Here is a 21,796-nt window from a genome sequence, read left to right as displayed (position 1 = left end):
TGCTGTGATATCAAAGATTAGGCCAAGCAGACCTAATCTAGAGACCTCCGTAAACCACAATCTGCACACCTGGCTATAGCCAATGTAGCATAAAGACACGCCAACAGTTTTCCTGTTTAATGCTGCATAGAAGTAAAATTGTCAGTTTCTTCAAATTTAAAATGAATTTACAATTTAAGGCAGATTTTATTTACTAATTTATTGATCGGTGGTTTCAAAAGACACGCGACATATTCAGTGCAATTCAACATTTAAAGATATTCTGTTCTTGTTAACGTCATGGTAAACAAAGCAACAACTTCTCATTTTAAATGCTTTTTTTTAATCAAGAACACAGTTTTAAACAAAAAAACACTTTTATTGAGGAGAAAATGTGCACCAACTGACTAACTTCCCATTACGTGAATTTCTTCATAAAGTGCTTGATATTTTGAGTGATATTTGCTGACATACTGATTTTCATTCCCTCAGTGTCTCTGCAGACTCGGCACCCTGTGCATCCTGGGTTCAATTTGCCGAGGGAAACCGGGCAGATACCCAGGAGCCCCGTGGTTTTCATGCTGATAGGACCTGGGGACAGGGGCTCTGGTGGCTGGAAGTTGGCCTTCTTGTTCTCTGACTGAAGGAGGAGCATGGCGTCCATTCTTACCGTGATGTAACCTCTGACTACTACTGTGGTCTTCTTCTTCATCTGCTGAATGAGAAGGAAATAATTGTTTCACTTATCAACCATACATACTGCCGTAGCATCACTGTATATCTCTCGTAAAAGTAGCGGTTAGGTAAAGTTTTGTCAAGAACAAGCTAACAGCATTAGCTATGGCTACTTGGGAGTAACGGGAAAATATTAAATAGGGCAGAAAAATGATTAAATGTGTGCCGAGAAAAAAAAGTGAAAAAAAAATCTTTGCCAACTGATTGGAGGTTAATTAAAGAAAAAGTATGAAGCTTGTATTTCTTTTCAAATTATTCAATAATTTAGGATGTTGTCAGTTTCAGGGCTCCATAGTTTGAGACCCAAAGTATGTTTTGTAATCAAAGTTCAACAGATTTTTGTTTTTGTTTAAATTTGATCTTTCTTTTTATCCCAATATACAGAATGATCTGGGTTTTTTCTATTGTCTAGAATAAAAAAGCCTCACACTCTTGGTCTTGTTGTGAAGCATTGTTGTTCTTTTGTTGCTTTGCAGTCTGTGATGAAGCTTTTCTGGCCTCTTCTAGATCCATTTGTGCCTTCAGCGCTGCTAGTTTCTTCTTTTTCTTGTTCTCCTCATTTTGCTTGAAAAGGACATACAATGAATTATTATAAGACAAGAGTCAAGAAACCACCGTAAAGTGTAGAAATGTAGAATAAGGCATACAGAAATGTACATCAGTTGTTAAATTGCTAAATTTCAACCGCTGCTCTTGACAAGCTCTTTGGACAGATAGGAGCTGTTCCTCTGCTGCTCTCTGCTGGATTAATGATACTAATACAACTACTGTGGCCACAGTTTGTGCATCTGCGCACTGTTGGGAAGTTTGAAAGCTGATAGAAAAAAATGAATTGTGAAGGACACACAAATAAAAAGCATGAAAGTTCCTGTTAATTTCTTACCTTTACCTGCCTGAAATTGAATTGCATCTCTTTCTTTCGAATGTTAAAGGATGCCATTGTGACATACTGTATGTATCTATGAGCGTCATTCATGTGAAATTTCCAAGTACGAACTTTAGTTATTCTAGCATACCTAAAAGCACATTAAAGCTAGAGTGCTGGATAAGAGAGGGGAAATTAATTTTGGGTTACCGTTTGTAGTTTTTTCTTCAGTTCCACATTAGCTTCTTTGTAGCTTTTGGATGTAGATTGCAAGTAATAAATGGCCAGTCTGAAAGATAAGATAACAGATTATTAGCATCAAAGAACCTTAAACTTTACCACTAAAAGGAAGTGTTGACAACATGGTCATGTAATTTAACTTAGGCTGTGCAGAATAATATTAGTCTGCTGTTGACTCACACCATAAGCAATATGAAGGGTAGCACCAGTCCAGGGTTAGAGACATAGCTGAACACTTTACCAAACCAGGCAGGGAAGTCCGACTCAAGAGTCTCCTGGATCACATCAAACATACGTTTTTTCCCACTGAGGACAAGAGAATGATTGTGACGGAAGGTCAAGTAATCAAATTGAAAATGTCAGATCCCTTGAACTATAGCATCATTACCTGAAGGGTCCACAGTCAAAGGAAGGGGGGATGGTGACGATGGTGTAGATGGCAGGCAGAGTGGACAGGAAGAGGATGACCAGCAACATGGCCATGTAGAAGTTGTTGGAGCCAGAGGCCTTGAAGACCCTTTCCTGTGGCACATTGCAGCACATCACGGCCCAGCACTGCAGGTACATGGACACGTGGAGCCGGAGGACATTCAGGGCAGGCAGGCAGGGGGCATAGAAAGCACCCATCCTGGAGGAAATGATTAGGCAGAACACTGAGTGGAAAACTGACTGAAAGTGCTATTCAAGTGTATTCAAGTGTCAAAGTGTTGTTTTCTCACCATATCATTCCTTGATTGAAGATTAGGCCCAGTACGTTCCCACTGACATCAAACTCAGAGTAGGACGGCTTTCACAAACAACACAAAAAAGACAAAAATAACTCAGCTGTGATTCATATTTTCATAGCCAACATTTAAGTTCACCTCTGGAAAAAGGTGCACATTTTTAATGTGTAATCACAAATACACACTAAGACAAACAATTTTAGGGGCACAGTCACTGAAATCAATTAGAATAGATGACTCACAAATCCGGCCTCAAGGTCCCAACACCAGCAGTAGTTGAGGAAACGAACGAGCACGGCTCTCAGGAAGTCCCCGATCAGCAGCGTGATGTAGGTTGTCATGGTATCAGATATGATCAGCCTAACAAACTCCTGCAAAGGATGAATCAATCATACATTATGTAATGCTTAATGTATATACAAAGACAGTAAAGAAATACTAAATGGTTTCCTGTCTTGATGATATTGGAGGTCATCTTACAGAGGTTATACATATTTATTCATCACTTTATCACCTTGTATGTGTCTCAATGTTCAGGTTAGTTCACCATTGTGTAAATGTTTTCTATGTAAGAAATTAAACAACACTATATGTCCTACCCAACATAAAATACACTATTGTTTCATTTTAATGCAAACTTTAAATCACATGAACTTTGCATTTTTCTCACTTTTTATCAGACTTTTAAAAGTAACAGAATGTCATCAGAGCACATTTCTCTTTCCATTTAAAATCTTTACTCTATTCAAGCAAATGTAATCAATATATGGTGACCCAACATTGTCAGTGTCAAATTAATAAATTGTGACATAATCCAATAGAGTTTAAAACTCCAGTAGAAGGTGTTTGTTTGTTTTAAATGGCTGCCCACTCATTAATACCAAATCACCAGCCAATCACATAACTGCCCCTTCCATGTTTCTGAAATAAATAAATGTAAATATAAAGATAAAAGGTCATAATACTGAGCTGTGTTCAAAGAAAGTTATCCATTACAAATTTCACAAGTCCATGGTTATATTACATATTTAGTTTGTATATGGTTATTTCAAAATGCCCTATATTTTTATTTTAATATTGGTCACTTTGGGTATCCATAACTTTATGCTGTTAACATAATTACGTCATAAAGTTACATAATAGTTTACACATGCACACTGACCTGGCCCACCATGGTCTCCCAGCAGGGCCCTCTGGGCACATCAGCAGGCTGGATAGTGATGGCTGGAGCCGTGCTGTTTTCTGATACTGTACCATTGTAAAGACTGGCTTCCCACATGGTTATATTAAACTTAATTATCTTTTCCTCTTCCCTCTGCAACACATATACACACCACAGGTGAAGTATATTATAGAATTATAAAATATCTCACATGTCTACATGCTGTAGTTCTCACTTTGAGGTTGATCTCATCCATGAGTGCAATGATAAAGGTGTAGAGATTTCCCAAAAAGAGGGCAAAGATGCGACCCAGCTGCCACTGCAGGGCGACACGAGGGTGATAATTCTCCAGGGCGCTGATGACATCAAAAAGCATGGGGCAGAACATCCCCAGTAACGACATGACCATGTTCACCTGAGAAACACAAATTGATAATAAGAAATGTTGTTAATTACAGTTGTGTTTTCCCTGCTGAAACAATGTCATGAATCAAAAAGGTTTTAAAACCATGTATCACATGTAGAACTTGCTCAACATGCATTTCTTTCTCTGTACTTATGTCTCTTTGATTTTCTGTCTCCCATTTCTCATTGCTACCTCATTCCTTTCCCACCAGGAGTGATTATCCAGTCCATCAAGGGCAAACTTCTGAGAGCGGCGCACTACAAAGTAGATGAGGTATCCACTTCCTGCTAAGCAGCACAAGACCAGGAAGTTGGCCAGCACACGCAGAAAACGAGTCAGATGGATGTTGTCATCCTTTCGGCTCTCCTGCTCCTCTAAGATTGCCTCCTGCAGAGGTAGAAGGATACGGGATATAGATGAATGTGAATGTGAATGGCATCAGTCACTGGACTGTATCAGCTACACTGACCTTGAAACTGGTGGTGATGGAGGCAAACTTATTGTCTGCCGTTTCAGGGTTTCCTATTAAGTAGTCCCAGCTGGTAAACGTTTTCCAGTTAAAATTAAAGCTGTTATCATCTCCGACCCCGGACTCATTTGCATTACGGGCCATCCTTTAAAACAGAAATAACAACAAATTCAGTAAAACATTGAGCCCAAAGGACATTAATCATTTGTATGCAGTCATAATAAACGTACGTTCTTATAACCACCATATAGCTATAGGCCACTGTTCCCACACCAACCAGGAAGTATGACAGAGGCATACGGAACTTGAGCCAACCAATGGCTCGCTGGTTGTTGTAGTAACCGTAGAAGAGGACCGAATACTGAGCATAACCCTGTGGATGCAAATTGTTGTTGAGGTTATGTGCACTAAGAATGCATCATTATTGTTCACATGTAAACTGACACACAAGCATATGTAACAAAGAAACAAGAGATTGAGGTGAGTGTGATGATGCAACTGACTCCAAAGTCCCATAAGACAGCAAAGTCCATGGCACTGGTTGCCTCAGGCCTGGGGACAGTCTTTCTTGGGATGGTGCCGTAGGGTCTCCCCATTAATGCCTGTTGGAAATAAGCATAAGAGCAAGGAGGGTTATTGGAAAAAAAAAACTCAGAAGACAGAATGAACAGAGAAATTACATGAGAGCAAAACTGCAGACACAATACCCGGAAATTATGAACTTGTTTCTGATTTTTTTAAACGCAATGTAGCCTACCTCTGGCACCATAACCAGGCCAAAGGTCAGACAAAACAAGATCATGTTGATGCCATACATCCACCTCAGAAAGATAAAGTATGAGGCAACTGAGGAGCCAAAATGACCTGAGAGGCAGAGGGAATAAATATGAGGATGATTGGGACACCAGTAATGACTTTCTGTAAGCAGGGAAGCTGGAGAACTAAATGCGAGGCCTGCAAACCTTACAGTATAAGCTGTATGATTCATCTTGCATACAAAGTCTTGAATACTATGACATGAAGTTTGATACTATGAAGAAAAAAACTGAAAATAAACCAAACTTACTTTCAATCTCCTTGATTTTCATCTCCCATGGAATGCAGGCAGTTTTGAAATTTTCAAAGTCCCGTTGAAATTTCATCCATTTCTACAGAAGAAATATAAATCCATAAAACATGCATCATATATTCAATATAATTATTTTAATAACTATATGAACAGATACTGACATCAAGTCAGTCTGGGATGCCTTACCTTGTTCATCATGACCTTGTATGCATAGAGCTTCCTGCCTTTCCCTTTTCCTAAAGCTCCCTCATATTTCTCCACAAACTCCTGAGACTCCCTACAAGGAAGAAGATGATTCGATTCAAAGTGAACCAGAGGCCACATGTTGTGTTTCAGCTGATCCTCAGGAGATTCTGACTTTTTCAGGGTCCTAATTCAAAGTGTCGATGAAAACATGAGTGATTTTACCGTAAAGTCACACATTTCTTTTTCATTGGCCAAGGTTTTCCCCTCAGAGTTTGGATCAGTTTCTTCCTCTCGTCCACGGCCTCCTTCAGCTTCTCCAGCTCCTCCGATGACAGAGTCTCTGGCCTCACCTCTCTCTCCTCATTGTCCTCTTCATCATTGTCATCTTCCTCACTTGGCTCTGAACTATGGCATAGAAGATGTGTTAAATGTCTTTGCACCTTGTGTGCATGACATGATAGTTGTGTAAAAAAGTCCTTCTGATAACCCTGCAGAATGGGAAGATTACAACACTTTTGTCAGGAGGAAACTACAGATAAGGTTTATTCTTTCGATAATACTTTACCTTGTTTCAACTACTTTCTTGTGCTTTTTTCTCTTCACTTCCTGTGCTTTCTCCTTCACTGTACGTTTACCTCCATCCTCTTCTCTCTGTTCTTTTTTGGCACTCCCATGTTTCTTTTTTCTCTTGGCATGTCTTTCTTCGCCTTCTCCCTCCTCCTCCTCCTCCATTTTTCTTGTTTTTTCATTTTTTATGTGCTTCCTTGTTTTTGCCGACTTACCACTTTTTGTTTTGGGCTGCACCTCCTCATCCCTCTCTCTCCCTTTTGCTTCTTGATCACTCCTTGTTCTCTTTCTCCTGCCCCTTTCTCTTCTCTCAGGCCTGGCCTGTGATGCCTCCTCCCATTCCTCTGCTCTAGATGATCTTTTTCTCCTCCCATTTCCCCTCTTCCTTCTCTCCCTATCACCGTCACTTCTTTTTGCTCTGTGTCGTTCCCTCTCATGTTCCTCTTGAAAAGTAGAAACCTCATCTTCGTCACCTGTAGTAAAAACGTAGATTCTGTGTTAATTCAGTATTAACAATGAAATGCTGTACAAAATATGTACACTCACTTACATCATTGAAACTTTAATGGTGCCACTTTGTTTCTCTCTTACTATAGTTATCTTACAGTATTGTGAAGTTTGTCATTGTTCTCTACTCAGTTAAAACAAGTATTTTTTTTCTCTCACTGATACATTTTAATCCAGGTGGTATAATCCTGTGACACGGGGCATGATAGGGGGGCAAAGGCAAGTGTAAGTATTACTGGGTATGGGGGGTAAAAACTGTAGAAGATGAACTGGTGGAGCAGCGAGGCCAGATGTGTAGTTAGTTACAGCAGAGCTTCTGAGAGAAGTGAAGGTGAAAAACAAACCACTCCTATAATCCCAACCCTCGGAATAGGATAAAGTGTGGAAATATATATCAAAGAGCATTATGTCAAGACTCCTCTGCCTCCCTAATAATTTAGTTTAATTCGGACATTTCTTCATGATCTGACCGGTAGAAACAGCCTGAACTATAGGAACATGTCATGTAATACCATCAAGAACCCACTCACCTTCAAATTCCAGTCCAATGTCAACTGCCGGAGATAGACAAAGTCACAAATTAACAAAGTTGAGAATATCAATGTTTTCAACATCTACTGTATTTGCTATGTCCATAAATTGCCACCAAGTTATGATAACCGGCAACTGTATATTGTGTCCATATCAATTTGATGTGGTAATTTCTAATAACGTGCATGCAAATACTGTGAAATCAGGATCAGTGCTGTTAATTCAACTGTCCACAGTTTCGGCACACATGTAGTAAGATAGGAAGGGAATGACTGACATGGATACCAATCTTTTTCAAGGTTTCCATTGCTTTCAGTTGCACGACAGAGATAAAGTCAATGAGACTCATCTGAGACTTATAACAAGCACATACCAGCCTCCATCATGAAACATTCTTCATTAGAAAATAGAAGGCTTTTAAATAATTTCATCCCAATACAATGCAAGCTGGGAACATTGTGAATAAGTTAACCATGTTTTTAAAAAACTTGATTTGATGAGTCAGGTAAACGATGAGTTGGTTAACTAAGTTACAAGACTGGACTCAGTCAGTGATCAAAACACAATTTATGATGAAATGACTTAAAACTGACAAACCTTTCTAATACACTGAGGTAATCATAAAAGAAAAAGTCTCTTATGAAGTAAACAGTACACATTTTTCCATTCTATTGTTATGTTTTTCTGTCTTCTCATGTTCATGCTTTTTTCAGATAAAGTATATCTACAACACTGACCCCTTTCACGGGTCGAGCTTAGCCTACCTGACTGTATACCTGCCACTATTGTCCTGCAGCAAAAGGGGGATAAAGAGTAAAACAAAGAGGACCACTGACAATTTGGACTGATATTCATGTAGTCGGCCCTTTGATGTGTGTCATTCGTGTAACCGGAGTGGCCAGCGATCGGGTCATTACGGCTGTGTGCAGTAGAGGGGCACAAAAGAAACAATGGCCTAATGAAGGGAGACGGGGTGACTAAGGCCACAGGGACGGGGAGACAGCCGAGGGCCAGAGGCCAGCTCCCAAATATGCAGCTGGATGCAAGAAAGTAAATATATTTGAAGTGGTCGATAGTCTTATGTTGATTAAAACCAGAAATCCAGTATAAACAGCTGTGCTGTTTTTACTTGTCTGTTATATTGAGATTAATGAATTTAAGGCTCTACTAACACAATAAATATGGATGTTTTTGTCCAAAAAGAGGCTCAAATCATTTATCGCAGCTATGTCATAAACACACAAACACAGAAACCAAAAGTCTTTACTTTATTTAAATAATCATTAATACTTCATCCGAATGAACATGCTGACATAAATTAGAAATTGAAAATAATTTACATCAGATTACGTCAAATTAATCTATCAGACATTTATCTCCACAGACAAAAATTATGAATGTCTTCTAAAAGCCAGAATAGCAATCTGGTCATGGAACTAAAAAGATGATTATGGACTTACTGTCATTCTCAGAGGTGGTCAAATTGTCTTGAGGCATCTTCCTCTCATGGTCCTCTCACCCTAAAGCAGTGGCCAGCCGACTTGGTGCATATGTGCGGTGCAAATGAAGCTGCAGGGTTTAGTGGTCTCCCTCCTTCTGCATTTTTACAGAAAAGGATGTTGCTTATCCAACCTCACACCCTGCCATGTGGTCGTGTGTGTGTATATGTGTGTGTGTGTGTGTGTGTGTGTGTGTGTGTGTGTGTGTTGAGGGGCTGGTACATGAGTAACTGGCATGAGAAGTTTACTTTTTCTTCGCCACCCATCGACCCGAAACAGGGACAATGACAGCATGGAAACCCTAGAGCCACGCAATTTCACGAGCAATCAATTATTCAAAACAGTTATGACTGCCTTTATGTAGCTGTATGTGTGTTTGTGAATGTTTATGAGTGTGTGTGTGCACTGCTGAGTATGTGTTTTAAAAGACAAATACATAAGGGTTATGAAAGCAGCAGGCCTAAGAGGGGGTCATGAGAGATTGTTTTCACTGTATCATAACGTATGACTCAGCTGTTAGGGTTCACTGAGAAGTGAAAAATTATATTCATGTAGCTGAACGTCCTCCTGGTTTACATTTAGTTTTTCTTGATGAAATAAGGGCAATGACTGTATATTGTGTTTTATCAGTGTAAAGATGGCTTCCTAGATTTGTTTATTCACATATACGTCAGATAGATTTTGCAATTTTCCTTCTGTTCTCACACACTGACCCTTGACACTCTATGGCTAAAAAGAGCAACATAAATCTGTGTAAAGCACCAGTAAAGAAGTAAATAAACCCTGATCTGTGTAAAGCACCAGTAAAGAAGTAAATAAACCCTGATACCGATTCCTGACCAACTGTTTCTTGAACTTTTCATTTTTCATCTGCTTTAAATATGTGTCTCACGTGTTTGTGTACAAATAAGGACAGCACCAGTCAGTCTGGCCTCATATTCTCAAAGTAAAAGTGACTATGTGTCTGTTGTGCTGTTTCATTATTCATCCCTCTGTGTTTATCTAATGAAACTAAGATAAAGGCTGACATTTCACATTGTGTTAAGGTTTTGATCATGGCTGGTGAAGAGTATGAAATGAGTCACAGATGTATGAGTTTATGGACTAATTCAGCAATCTGACACATCTGAATGTGTGTGTGCTTGCAAAATAAAAAATGGTGGGGGGGTCACATTAGGATAACTCACCACCCATTTAGGGACGAAAAGCTGGTCCTCACAAAGGACATTTTCAGTTTAAAAAAAAATCACAAATGAGTATGGTGTCGCACTGACATGACCAACAAATTAGGCAAACATACTGAACATAAAAATAAAACGTGAAAGAGAGGCAGGCATGAGTACAAAGCCAATAAACCATTGGAGGGCGCTGTTCCTCTTTACTGGAAGGTGTAGGAAGACACACCTCTGCCTTGTTTATGATTATTTGTCTTTAACTGACTTGTTTTTCTGCATGTGTCTGTGTATTTGTGCATGCATGAATGGAGAAAGCCCATAGCCTCACAGTAAGCATGTTTGTGTACTCGTGTGATATGTGAGTAAGGACAGTGGGAGGGATATCAGCTTCCTTTTGCCAAACTTAGCTACTGCTGTGAGAGAGTCACTGAACAGAGGTGAGGCCATTGAGGCCACTTGAGCAGAGAGTGGCATCAAAACAAACTGCATGATGCATCCGACTGTCAATGGATCTCTTGTGGTAGCTATGAAAAGACCCTTTTAACATGCAATATTTTAATGCACACCTGTCTGTCAAAATAAAGCTGAGTATGTGCATTTATGTAATACATGGTACTACATCTGTAACTCCTTTAGTTACTGTGTTCTTAGGGTTTATATACTTTTCAGAACAGGGAATCAGAGCAAGACATAGTCTGTGCTTTTTGTTCTGTTTTGTTTGGTCATACACTAAAATGACTTGCAGCTATCACTGTGCACTGTGCAGGCATTAGACAGTGATTCATCGCACAGTTGGAGTGGTAAATGGCCTGTATGTACTGTGTGAGTAAAACAGGAGCTCTGTAACAGATGATCTGTCTGTCACCAAGATCTCTGCCTCCTGATGCAGAGAGGCAGGAAAAACAACACAGACTCACAGCTGAACACGTTGAGGAGACAAACAAGAGTTTATTAATCCAATCTAACAAGTGTTATTTGACAAAATAACCCAAATCTGAACATCCTGTGCAAAATACTTCTGACAACAATATGTTTTAGTGAAAATGTCCTGCTAGGGACTAGTTGAAATCATTTGGGGATACTCGACTCACCAAAGAAGTAGTTATTTTAATGCAATAATGTGTTTAATGTTGTAGCTAAACGTGGAGCTACTTTTAAAGAATACTGCTGAGTATCTTAAACTATAATAATACATCATAATGTATTTGTTAATTTATATTTTTGAATGAATAATCTGTAAAAAAAACTACGATATTTCCCTCTGAAGAGTAGTGGAGAAACGTTAGAAGCATACAGTAGCAGAAAATGGAAGTACAAGTACCTCAAAATTGTACAATAGTAAATGCACTTAAGTACTAATACATAACATAACTAGCTAGTTAACTAACTATTCATTAACAGCTGAAAGTACTCACTGATAGAGACAGTACCAACTGTACTAACAACAATAAACTGCTGTTTGTTATTAGTTTATTCAGCGGTGATAATTTAATTTAAACTTTGTGTAATCAATAACATATACATCTATATTATCCCCAATAACTGACCGAGAACCACGTGTTTGTTGCTGGTTAAAACATGTCAACAGTACACAAATCAGCATTTAGCCTGATTAGCATCAGCATTGATTATGAACGGTTTCGTTAGCCACCAGCTAACACAGTAAAGTAGCAGCACTAGCGGGCTAAATAACAAGCTAACGGTTCATGTTTCAAATATAATTTAGCAGTCCATGATAGTGAGCTGCAAATTCCCGCTTCACGAGGCTTGACAGGATTCTTCTCCGTGAGTCTTTTGAAGACTGAAGTTTTTTTTCAATTTTTACAACATTTTGACATGTTTACATCAGTGGGATTGCAGTACACCAACACTGACCTATAGGCATCCAATCTACCGGGAAATCAAAAGCAGAAAAGAAGACGCAAAATACCCACGAAGAAGAATCCGTCAAGCCTCGTGATTGCCTTTGATCCTGTATCCTGTGATCTCTTTGATAGACATTGACTGACTCCTTACCCTACAGCCAGAATAGCCGACTTTTCAAACGGGTAGTTCAGTGTTACACTCAGAGCAGATACGTGAAATCTTTACTGCATTGAAGATTAGAATGAAACCATGGATAGACTAGAAATATCCCCACTGGACCACGAACTGGAGACCATATCCCAACGGCCTAATCTCCCAGAAAATCAAATGTATTCTGGAACATCCCCCCAAGAAGAACTACAGACAGAGGAGGAGTGTTCAAACGACTCAACCTCTGTCTTGACCCACCACCCCAGCAAACATTGCTCAGAGTCAGAATTACCAATTCATCCTGCCAATGAAGAACTTGAAATGCTGAGTGAGATCTTTAAATATCTCGAGGGACAAGTATCTAAGTTTGAGTATAATTACAAACATTACCAGACCTATCGAGAGCTGAAAGAAAGAACTGAATTCTCTTTTTGGCCAACGTTATTTGTACACTTTCCAGACTTTCCAGCGTTTGAAGTAGAGATCTTTGGAGAACTTTTCAATAAATATTCATTCTCACCACCCATGTGAACATATTAACCTTATCCTTGAGAAAATGAAGGATCTAATGATCAAGATCATTGACATGGCAAGCGTTGAGTGTGATCTGGCAAAAAAGGAAATCTCTCAGGATGTTGAAACAATCTCTATGGATAGACCAGACACATCACAGACAGAGGGGATGGACAGATGTGCTGTCAGCCCTCTCAGGGGAAGAAATGAGAACCAGGTGAAGTCCAGTCCGGACGACACACAGAGCTTTTCAGAGGTTCAGGAGGACTTGATCCATAAAGAGGTTGCAGCCTCATGTTTCAACTCTGCCCTCTCCGTTATCGCTCCAAGCGAAGAGCCTGTAATTAATCCGGGCATCACTCCCCCTCACAGAAGTCCAACTCCCCCCCAAGAAGAACTACAGACAGAGGGGGAGTGTTCAACTGATAAAGGCTCATCCGCTCATCCGTTCTTCTGGGTCAATAACGAACCTTCAATAACTGGCTCAGTACATGAGGACGCACTTTCTGAACCTCGGCCAGGTGCCACAGCACAGGAAGACCTAAAGAACGAAGGTTCTGATTCAACTAGCTCAGCATATTGGGACGCATTTTGATGTTTTTTTCTACCAGATGATGTAATAATCTAATTACTTCTACTGTGATAGTAGGCACAGTAGAAGTTATCAGATGTTCTAATAATCTAATAACTTCTACTGTGACAGTAGAAGTTATGCACTGTTGATATATATACCTTTAAAATAAATAAAAAAATAAAAAACTAAATATAGAAAACGTCTAGTTTTGATTCAGTACAAAACCATTTCAGAACTTTGAACACTGAACTCATCAAACCACGGTTGTTCAGAAAGGTTGTTAGCACATTTCCCAGCATGCATTGCATTTGGTCTTGTTCTCACTAACTTGGGTAAAGTTATAATGGAGGGTTGTTATGTTTCTGTTTGTAAATGTTTCTCAGATGAGGCACAGAAATCTCACACAGTAAAATAAACTTTCTTTCAGAAAATTGTACGGTAATGTATGATGGTAAGATAAGAACAAATGCATGAAAAACAAAGAAATATCAGTGCCAAGAGCAACATTTATGTGAACACAAAAATGACTGATTAAACTATATCACGAACTGTATTGCATCAAACAATGCACCGATTAATCGAAAAGTTGATTAATGCTGTGTAAATTAATATTAAACAGCATGTAGTCAACTACTGATGCTAACGCACTCCCATCGGCCCAGATTAATTAATTAATGTATTAATTTCTTGCATACGGTCATTATATTGCCTTCACTTTTATTTTGAAATATTCTTCTTTCCGGGTTACCTGTTGTGCTCTGCGTCTCGTTTTAAACGAAAAAACAAAAAAGGGATTTGCAAAAACGAAATACGGCTCGTTATTTGACTTTGGTTATTGGTTTATCCGTTTTTTAATTCAGAACCAAAAACAGAAATACGACCGCCCATTTCCGTTTTTGGTTTGAAACGAAAAACGAGAACACCATGGTATTTCCGTATTTTGGTTTTTCCGAATTAACGGTAAAACAGATGACTAAAACGTACACGGACCCAGATTGTTCAAGGCACAGCTACAGACAGACAGTGAGGGGTTCAGTGAGGGAGAAAAAGAGAGCATGATAAGTATGCGTGAGTAAAACAGCGTCATCAAGCAAGGAGGCGGACCCTGTCAGACGATGGGTTTTGTTAGGGGCGGGATTTGGCCGCTGCAATTGACAGATTACAGCGGCGGAGGCGTGGCATGTTCTTGCAGACAGATAAGCACGTGGCCAGGCCCATCTGCACGAGGGAGCAGCAACAAAGACCAGCCAGTCTGGGGAACAGAACAGAACACAGGACATCTGCTGCACACACATATACACACACACACACACACACACACACACGCACACACTCTCTCTCTCTTTCGCAAACCCACATGCAAGGGTTCACATTTGTTCACCTCATGCAGGCATGCGAACTACAGAGTCTCATGTATCAGCTGCAAAGGAGAAACCCACAGGCACAGCAGCATATATATTTATAACTGGCAACTAACCTAATTATTCCAAAACTACATCAACACTCATTACAAACATATGCACCAACTTTCTGCAACTTTCCACAAGAACCACACTAACGCACACAAACATTTATACACACACCGTGTGTATACAACAATCATCGAGAAAGCCATGTACGGTGAGGATTGTGTGCGCGAAAAAAAGGGGGGGGAAGGAAAAAGGGGAGTTAAGACAATTTAGCGTGTGCTGGAAAGTTTGGAGGTACTCCTCCCTGGTCAGAAATAACAAGAAACACATTCATGAGAGATGTAGAGGAGTTGTGTAGCCGCATGAGTGAGGGAGTAAATGGTCAATCAGTGCTGATTCAGCAGATTACATTCATTTGATCCGATTGTTGTTCTTTCTCTGTTCATCTCTCTATTGCTTTAATTCTCTTTCGCTTCTTTTAGAACACCTAATAATTTGCTTCTTGACACTTTTGCACATATGTGACCCAGGCGTGTTTTACGTCACATGTTTCCTCCAGTGTGTTCACCTAGTGTTTCCTCAACAATTACAGCAACAACAGTGTAAATGGAACTTAAAGTAGCAAGGATTTACAACAAAGATGTCCCTGATCTCCCCAGAATCACACAGACAGGCACCCTCTGTTTGTAAAATGTTTCTCTTTATTTGTGTTACCACCCACACACGCATAGATCATCGCCCCTTTAATGAGGGGCGATGATGGGGATGATGGGGTGGGGGATCAAGTTTTGAAGCAATGGTTTAAGTCAGCCTCAGTGCAGAGCTTATCAAGCCCCGCACACAGCTTATGTAAATGGCTAAGCTGCCATTTCCACCACCAGCCCCTTTATCAACAGTGTCTCACCACACAGACGCCAGACACAGGCAAGCTGTGCATCTGTGTGTGTGTGTGTGTGTGTGTGTGTCGGGCCCATATCTGCCTAGTAACTACAGACAGGCTGTTCCAGATTCTCATAAGTAATCCTCACACACACACACACACACACAAGCACAGACTGAAAGGTAACAAAAAGCATTAGCTTATCATGGCAACATTGTCACTTGCAGCTCCTCGCATGTGCCTGTCGTGGTCGTGCAAAAGAATTATTGGCCCACTCCCCCTTTAATTCAGCCACCAGCACCACCTAACCCCCCCCCCCACACACACACACACACACACACACACTCAGTACTGGCACCAAAACCTACAAACACACTATAGAAACCAAGCTATGACAGCACGGGGGATGGGTAATGATACTCGACACCTCCCACTCTCTGCTCAGCTGCCCCCTCCCTTCACTGAAACAAATGAACCTTCACATACTAAACAGACATACACATGCGCCTTCTTCTCTGCTTCTCTGTACAGGGCTGCGTTAACACAACACACACACACAGAGACCTCAGTGTAAAACACAGACCTGGTTTCCCCTTAACTTCCCCCTCCCTCCCTCCCTGTGCCTTCTTGACTCACATATGAAACCTTATGTCAGTATAATAAGGGAACCACTACTATTGCTTCTGTGTATGTTACATGGAGGATGATTTGCATTAAAATGCCACATGATGAGCTTTCACAAGCACTCTTCACATTTGTCTATTGTCAATATTTCACCCCTTTGCCATCATTTGATTACATTATTAGATCACAGCGTCACTTTAATCAGCAGATAATGCTCCTGGTTTTTGAGGACCCTCCCCTGATACCTTGTTGTAAATTGTGTGCAAATCAACTCAGTGTTGTCAAAGCAAGACAACATTAATGTCTTGTGATATTGAAATAATTACTGTGTGTGTGTGTGTGTGTGTGTGTGTGTGTGTGTGTGTGTGTGTGTGTGTGTCTGTGTATTCCCCTTAAAAAAGCTAGGGGAAGATCAGCAGCAACAGCAGCTACTTTTACTTTCACTCGGCTGAAACTTTTTCCAGTTTCCACATGAGTTCTGGTTTGAACTGGAGCGAACAGACTGTATTACCCAATGGCTTCCAGACTGTACTAGCCTTCTAAGTTTCCAGGAATCCATTCACTGATAGATGATAGTACGTTCCCTCAAATTCACATACACAAATACACACACACGCACACACCACAAGGCCCTACCCCGAGTGTTTGTTTTCTGCTGAGTGTGGCCTGTAGTGCCTGCATGTGTGTGACGTTACTCTGACAAGATGGGGGGGATACGTTGGGACCTGTTGAACCTGCAGGGCAAACTATACAGCACACACGACACACTGCATTTGAGTGGAAGGAACATGTTTTCACGTTTCACAAAAACACAGCCAGTATGATGATATGATCTGGTGGCTGTTGGTTTTATAAACAGCAGGCCAAAGTCAAATTTGATAGAACAAAAGAACTCAGATGATCGTTTGATGTTAGAATTTCAGTGGCAGTTCAGCCAGATTATGATAGTGTACCACAAGAAATATGTTTCCCACCAGGGCTGTATAGCCAAGATTTTAGAAATACTCCAATGTCCCCATGTTTAATCCTACCTCCACATGAAGTTTTTTCTTGTCACACTTTTTGTATAATCATTTAACTGTTAAAATAGCATTCCTCCCAATGCAAGAAAATAATTCTGGTGGAGAAATGAGAAATTGCTTTATTTTAGCATATGGTTTTAGCCTGAAATGCTCGGATATAAGAATTTGTTTAACTGTAAAACCTTAAAGGTTGCTTAACACATTATACATATTTGAGTTGACCTGATCAAATATGGGTTGTATTTATAATCAGAATTGAAAAAAGCTTTTTTGACATGCATTTACAGATAAAGAAAATAATATAAAAAAAGAAATGCCTTAAGTTTGACAAATCACAGAGTATGAATGATAATGTATTCAGAACCAGCCTATGTACATGCCTATGTATGATATCACATCCACCAATTGTAATTATAAAAAAGTATTGATATTGGTAGCAATATCTGTGATTCTGGCCCCAGTTAGACTTGGTATCAGTTTTAAATGTTGTGGTATCATCCACCCTACTGCTTGGCTCTTGTCTGTTGATACCTCACGGAAAACATGTTGGTGTGCGGGAGGGAAGGTAGGGTGTCAACCTCTCCCATAACAAACAGGGTTGTATATCTCTGTGGTTATAAATCTGTACTTGTTTTGTTCCCCTGACATAAATAATCATACTAGGTGGCAGGAGGGGCGAGGCAGTTTCAACAAGAAATAGTGCCCTCTCACAGATAGAGAATATCGTACAAAGAGGCATTCCCAGGAGAACATCCTCTTAATAATCATACTTTTTTTTTCAATTCTGTCATGTCAGCACTTATATTTACTGATGCATTCGTTTAGGTGTATTACTCAATAAAACAGATTCGTGGCCTTGTAGGTGGATGACGAAGAGATGTGTAATAATGCAACACTGACTGCGCGCATGCGCACAACCGACAACCCTCCCTCGACTCGCAAAACTGTACATAGCGCTCGGGGGCTCCGCTGTCAGCCAATGGAGACACGTAGTTTTACCCGTGACATCATCCGCCACTCCTCTTACTAAAGAAGGAAACAAACGTCTATCCAGAAGGAACGGGAGACGGAGAGAGGAAGAGAGAGAGAGAGGTAGGAGGGCGAGGAAGGGAGCATTAAACCCACCTAGACCCGTCTGACACGAAGGACACCGCCACATAAATACAAGTAGAAAGAGTAGAGGACCAGGACCTGGACCCTTCGACCGGTTTTTTCTTCCGCCAGGACAAACGGCTACTTTTTCCTGTCGTCTCGCGAGAAACTACATCGTTTTTTAGCAGGTGATGATCTTGGATTATTGCTTTTTTTTTCTTAAGGATGAATTTTGAAGTGAGCTCAGCTTGTGGAGGTAAACAACGAAAAGAGGGGTGTTTAACTAGGCTGACGGTCGGTCACAGAGACCTTTACCGGTGGATTGAAAGGTCAGGGGGGTGTATATGTGTGGTGGTATTGTGTGGTAAACAACGCTTTTCTTTCGTCTTTGGGCTCGTTGAAGTTGTGACCACCAACACCACCACCATCTCCTCCTCCTGACTGGAAACATCACAAGCCCTCAAACGTGACTCCGTCTGGTTTCGGGGGAAAACAAGGGAGGGAGCTAGCTAGTGCTGGTTGATGTCTCTTCTGTTTTTCTATTTGCCCCGAGCTGGGGGATGGGGAACCAAAGCCAGCTAATTCCTGTCTAGAAATAGAAAATTCATAAGCCGAATGTGCAAGTAGAGCGAAAGAGTTGCTCTGACATTACTACAGATCATTCAGTTAAATATTAAATGACCTGCCGGTACATCTGTGTAGTTTTAGCTCGGAAGAAAACGAAGGTTTGCTCGGTGCTGAGAGCTATGTGGCTCCACCAAGTCGTTTCTTAGTACTTAAGTGTGATTTATATAGTCGAGGTTGTTCACATTGTGTCGTTGAAAACACGTAGAAAATGGAAATAAGTAGAATTGATGCGAGAAAGGGGGGAGCTACACAACGATGTCTAAACAGGAAGCAGAGAGATGGCAGACAAAGGAAGAAAGAAGAAACAAAGGGAGCAGAGACCTCACTGTCTAGACTGTAGGTTATTTCACTAAACATCAGTGCTGTTGTCTTGCTGACGCTCTCTCTGGTGATTATTTGTAACATTGTGTCCTTTTTAAGGAGAATAAATTCGGTGTGTGTAACTAAACAGTGGGCTTTTTCCTGTTCTGCCCTTCAGTGTGACTCAGTAGTTTTCAGCCCAGCAGGGCCTGAAATGAGAGCTAACGTTAAACCTGTGTCTGATACAGGAGCACTGTATCCCCCCTTTGGTTTGCTAGAGGTTTTCACAGCTATGTTGTTTTGAACTGGGTTCAATAGTCTGCCGCTTAGAGGCCAAACAGAACCATTTTTAGATCAGTTTTCACATTTTATTGCCATAGTTTTTTTTTGTGAAAGGAAGTTGGTGGTGAATGATTGTGGCTGGTAATCTGTCCTGTGCTGGAAACCCCCTAACTTGCCCTGTCAGCTGTTCAGTATTTCACAATATATATCATATTTACATGAAATTGACATTTCGGCTCGCTAAGCAGTGATTTAGCTATAGATTAATCAAGGTGGTTGGATGAGTTGCTCCACTTGGTGATAGACACCAACATTAACAACAATCAGTCATATTTCATGCACAGCATGTGTGCTTTTCTCTCTAAAATACCTAATTTAATCATGTTTATGCGCTTTATTCATGCCATAGTGAAAGATTTTACGTCCTACCTTATCTCAGGTTTGTGAGAGGTCTTGGTAGATGTCAGGTTAACATGCCTGCTGTTTGTCTGACAGCTGGGCCTAACAGTGACAGTTGAGCCCCACTATCCGTTGTGTCAGAAAGTCAACAGTTCACGGTCAATTTGTTAGCAGCTATGGTCCTTGTCGTTTTATCTTTCATGTTGTTTTTCTGTCTCACTTTAAATTTATATCCTTCATTTGAGGAGCTGCTTTTACTCAAAGACCTTGTCCAAGATTTGTGGGGGGCATGGATGTGTAGCTCAACTTGTACAGTCCAAATGTAGCTGTCAGCATAATGAACTGGTGTTGGGTTTAAAGTGAATGATACTGGAGATCACATGCAAAGACAAATTCCTGTTCAGCTACACGCTTACTAACCTTCGGGTCAGTCATGTCTGGCATTTTTCAGCAGTCAGCAGTTGAACACGTGACACAGAAGGTCCTTGTGGGCTTTTCCAAGGAAAACCTTTTGCTGACACGTCAGTGATCGCATGCAGGGGCAGATAAAGATGGGCGGGGTTGGGGGTTGGGGGGGGGGGGGGGGTAGCAGCTGAAGATTTAAGGGAACTTGTCATGACAGGACGTTCTTAAACAACTGCCAACTGTCTCTCCTGGACCATTAAGCTCGTCTGTCCTGTTTGTGTCCGTGACCAGAATGTAGACGAGCTTCACAACAACACCAGCAAGCAGCTCGCATGTTACAGCGCGACAGGGCCGAAAGTTGTTTAGAAGGGAAATATGGTTCTGGTAGTTGTTGGCTGTGTTGTTTTCTATTCTGGCGGGTCTGGTATCAGTCACGCAGGCGATTTGTAAAACAGTCAGGGCAGGACTGACAGACAGGAGGCCTCTTACCCGGCTAATCTAGAACTTCCTGTCTGTTGTTCATTCATCGAGGTGTTTTTGATCTGTTTCCTCAAAGGCAGCGCCTCCCATTACACAACTTCCTGTTGTATTGCATTGCAGCACAGCAGGCTGACGTCATAGGGCCTCACGTTTTGCCAAGTTTCGCACATATTTATGGGCTTGTGTGTGGGGAGAAATGACTCGGGAGTTTTTTGAAAATGTCTAGTGGGGCAAGTATCACAGGGGGGAAGGGTGTGGGAATACTTTCTGAAACTGTCAACCTACCTCTGTTTCCTATCTTGTGTCTTTTGGTACAAACAGTTTGTTGTTGTTACTGCTTTGTTCTTTTGGTGGCCGAGATACTGCCGATGACTCAGTGCTTTGTTTGGTGTCTGGCGGAAGTGAATAGACTGATGATGAGGCAGTGTTAGTAATTGTGAAGAGTCATATTTGGTAATTATCACGACGCACTGTGATGACACATTTAAGACAATTACCTTTTTAGTTATTTGGAATTAACTAAGTGATGCAAACTATGTGACACTATATGATTAGCTGTCTGGAGAGGTGCAACTGATTACTTAAAGCACTATACAGTTATAAAAATGAGAGATGGTGGGTGAAATGTATAGAAGAATCATACCAACTGTTCTCAGAACTGTGGGGAGTAAAGGGGGACTCAAATGTGAACAAAGCTGGGACAGAACAGCGTCCAGCTTCTGCCAAGGTGCTGAGCAGCACAGAGCGAGCGTTTGTTTGTTCTCTGGACTTCCTGTGGAGAAGAGTTCATTACTGTATTCAGGCTAAAGGGCAGGTCAAAAGAGACAGCCGTGTTGTTTTCCAATTTTCATAATATGACGCTTGTTATCTGTGAGCCCTGGCAACACGTTTCTTTGGAACTAGTTTGTCAGGACGGCAGCGTCTTAACAGGGAAACGTGCCCTGTGATGGGGAAACATGGTAGCTCTCAGTTGTATTTCACATTGATGTGTTGGTGCGGGAAAATGCGCTCTGTGTGTGTGTGTGTGTGTGTGTGTGTGTGTGTGTGTGTGTGTGTGT

The 21,796-nt window shown here is 40.8% G+C and overlaps 2 protein-coding genes across 3 annotated transcripts in view; one reads left to right on the top strand and one right to left on the bottom strand.

The window, feature by feature from the left end:
* Positions 1 to 467: 467 nt before the first annotated feature.
* tmc1 (transmembrane channel-like 1) lies at positions 468 to 7,824 on the bottom strand. The gene is made up of 20 exons (XM_031849367.1): positions 7,815 to 7,824; positions 7,441 to 7,464; positions 6,402 to 6,876; positions 6,059 to 6,241; positions 5,837 to 5,927; positions 5,648 to 5,729; positions 5,339 to 5,445; positions 5,085 to 5,183; positions 4,812 to 4,954; positions 4,582 to 4,726; positions 4,305 to 4,499; positions 3,942 to 4,121; positions 3,707 to 3,859; positions 2,787 to 2,915; positions 2,539 to 2,606; positions 2,208 to 2,447; positions 2,000 to 2,125; positions 1,790 to 1,868; positions 1,143 to 1,278; positions 468 to 694 (listed from the first exon to the last, which is right to left on the bottom strand). The coding sequence occupies exons 1-20, from the start codon at positions 7,822 to 7,824 to the stop codon at positions 468 to 470; spliced, it is 2,892 nt and encodes a 963-aa protein (XP_031705227.1).
* Positions 7,825 to 18,224: 10,400 nt separating this feature from the next.
* The window catches only part of zfand5a (zinc finger, AN1-type domain 5a), a 7,562-nt gene continuing 3,990 nt past the window's right edge, over positions 18,225 to 21,796 (top strand). Inside the window, exon 1 of one of the 2 annotated variants that reach the window (XM_031849678.1) lies at positions 18,225 to 18,433. Coding sequence is in view for 1 of the 2 variants with exons in the window: in XM_031849677.1 (XP_031705537.1) it covers positions 18,471 to 18,501 (31 nt within the window). In the remaining variant the exon portion in view is untranslated. Of the gene's footprint in view, positions 18,502 to 21,796 lie in introns of both variants that reach the window. The other variant, XM_031849677.1, reaches the window with a different exon arrangement.

Source organism: Anarrhichthys ocellatus, unplaced genomic scaffold (genome assembly GCF_004355925.1).
Source record: "Anarrhichthys ocellatus isolate YVR2014 unplaced genomic scaffold, GSC_Weel_1.0 scaffold9, whole genome shotgun sequence".
Lineage (NCBI taxonomy): Eukaryota > Metazoa > Chordata > Actinopteri > Perciformes > Anarhichadidae > Anarrhichthys > Anarrhichthys ocellatus.
This window is presented reverse-complemented; position numbering and strand designations above follow the sequence as displayed.

Coding starts and splice junctions, on each gene's coding strand:
- tmc1 (XM_031849367.1), bottom strand. Junction 5,928..6,058: donor AAGAAATGTGTGACTTTACG/GTAAAATCACTC, acceptor TCTTCCTTGTAG/GGAGTCTCAGGAGTTTGTGG. Junction 3,860..3,941: donor TGGATGAGATCAACCTCAAA/GTGAGAACTACA, acceptor TATGTGTTGCAG/AGGGAAGAGGAAAAGATAAT.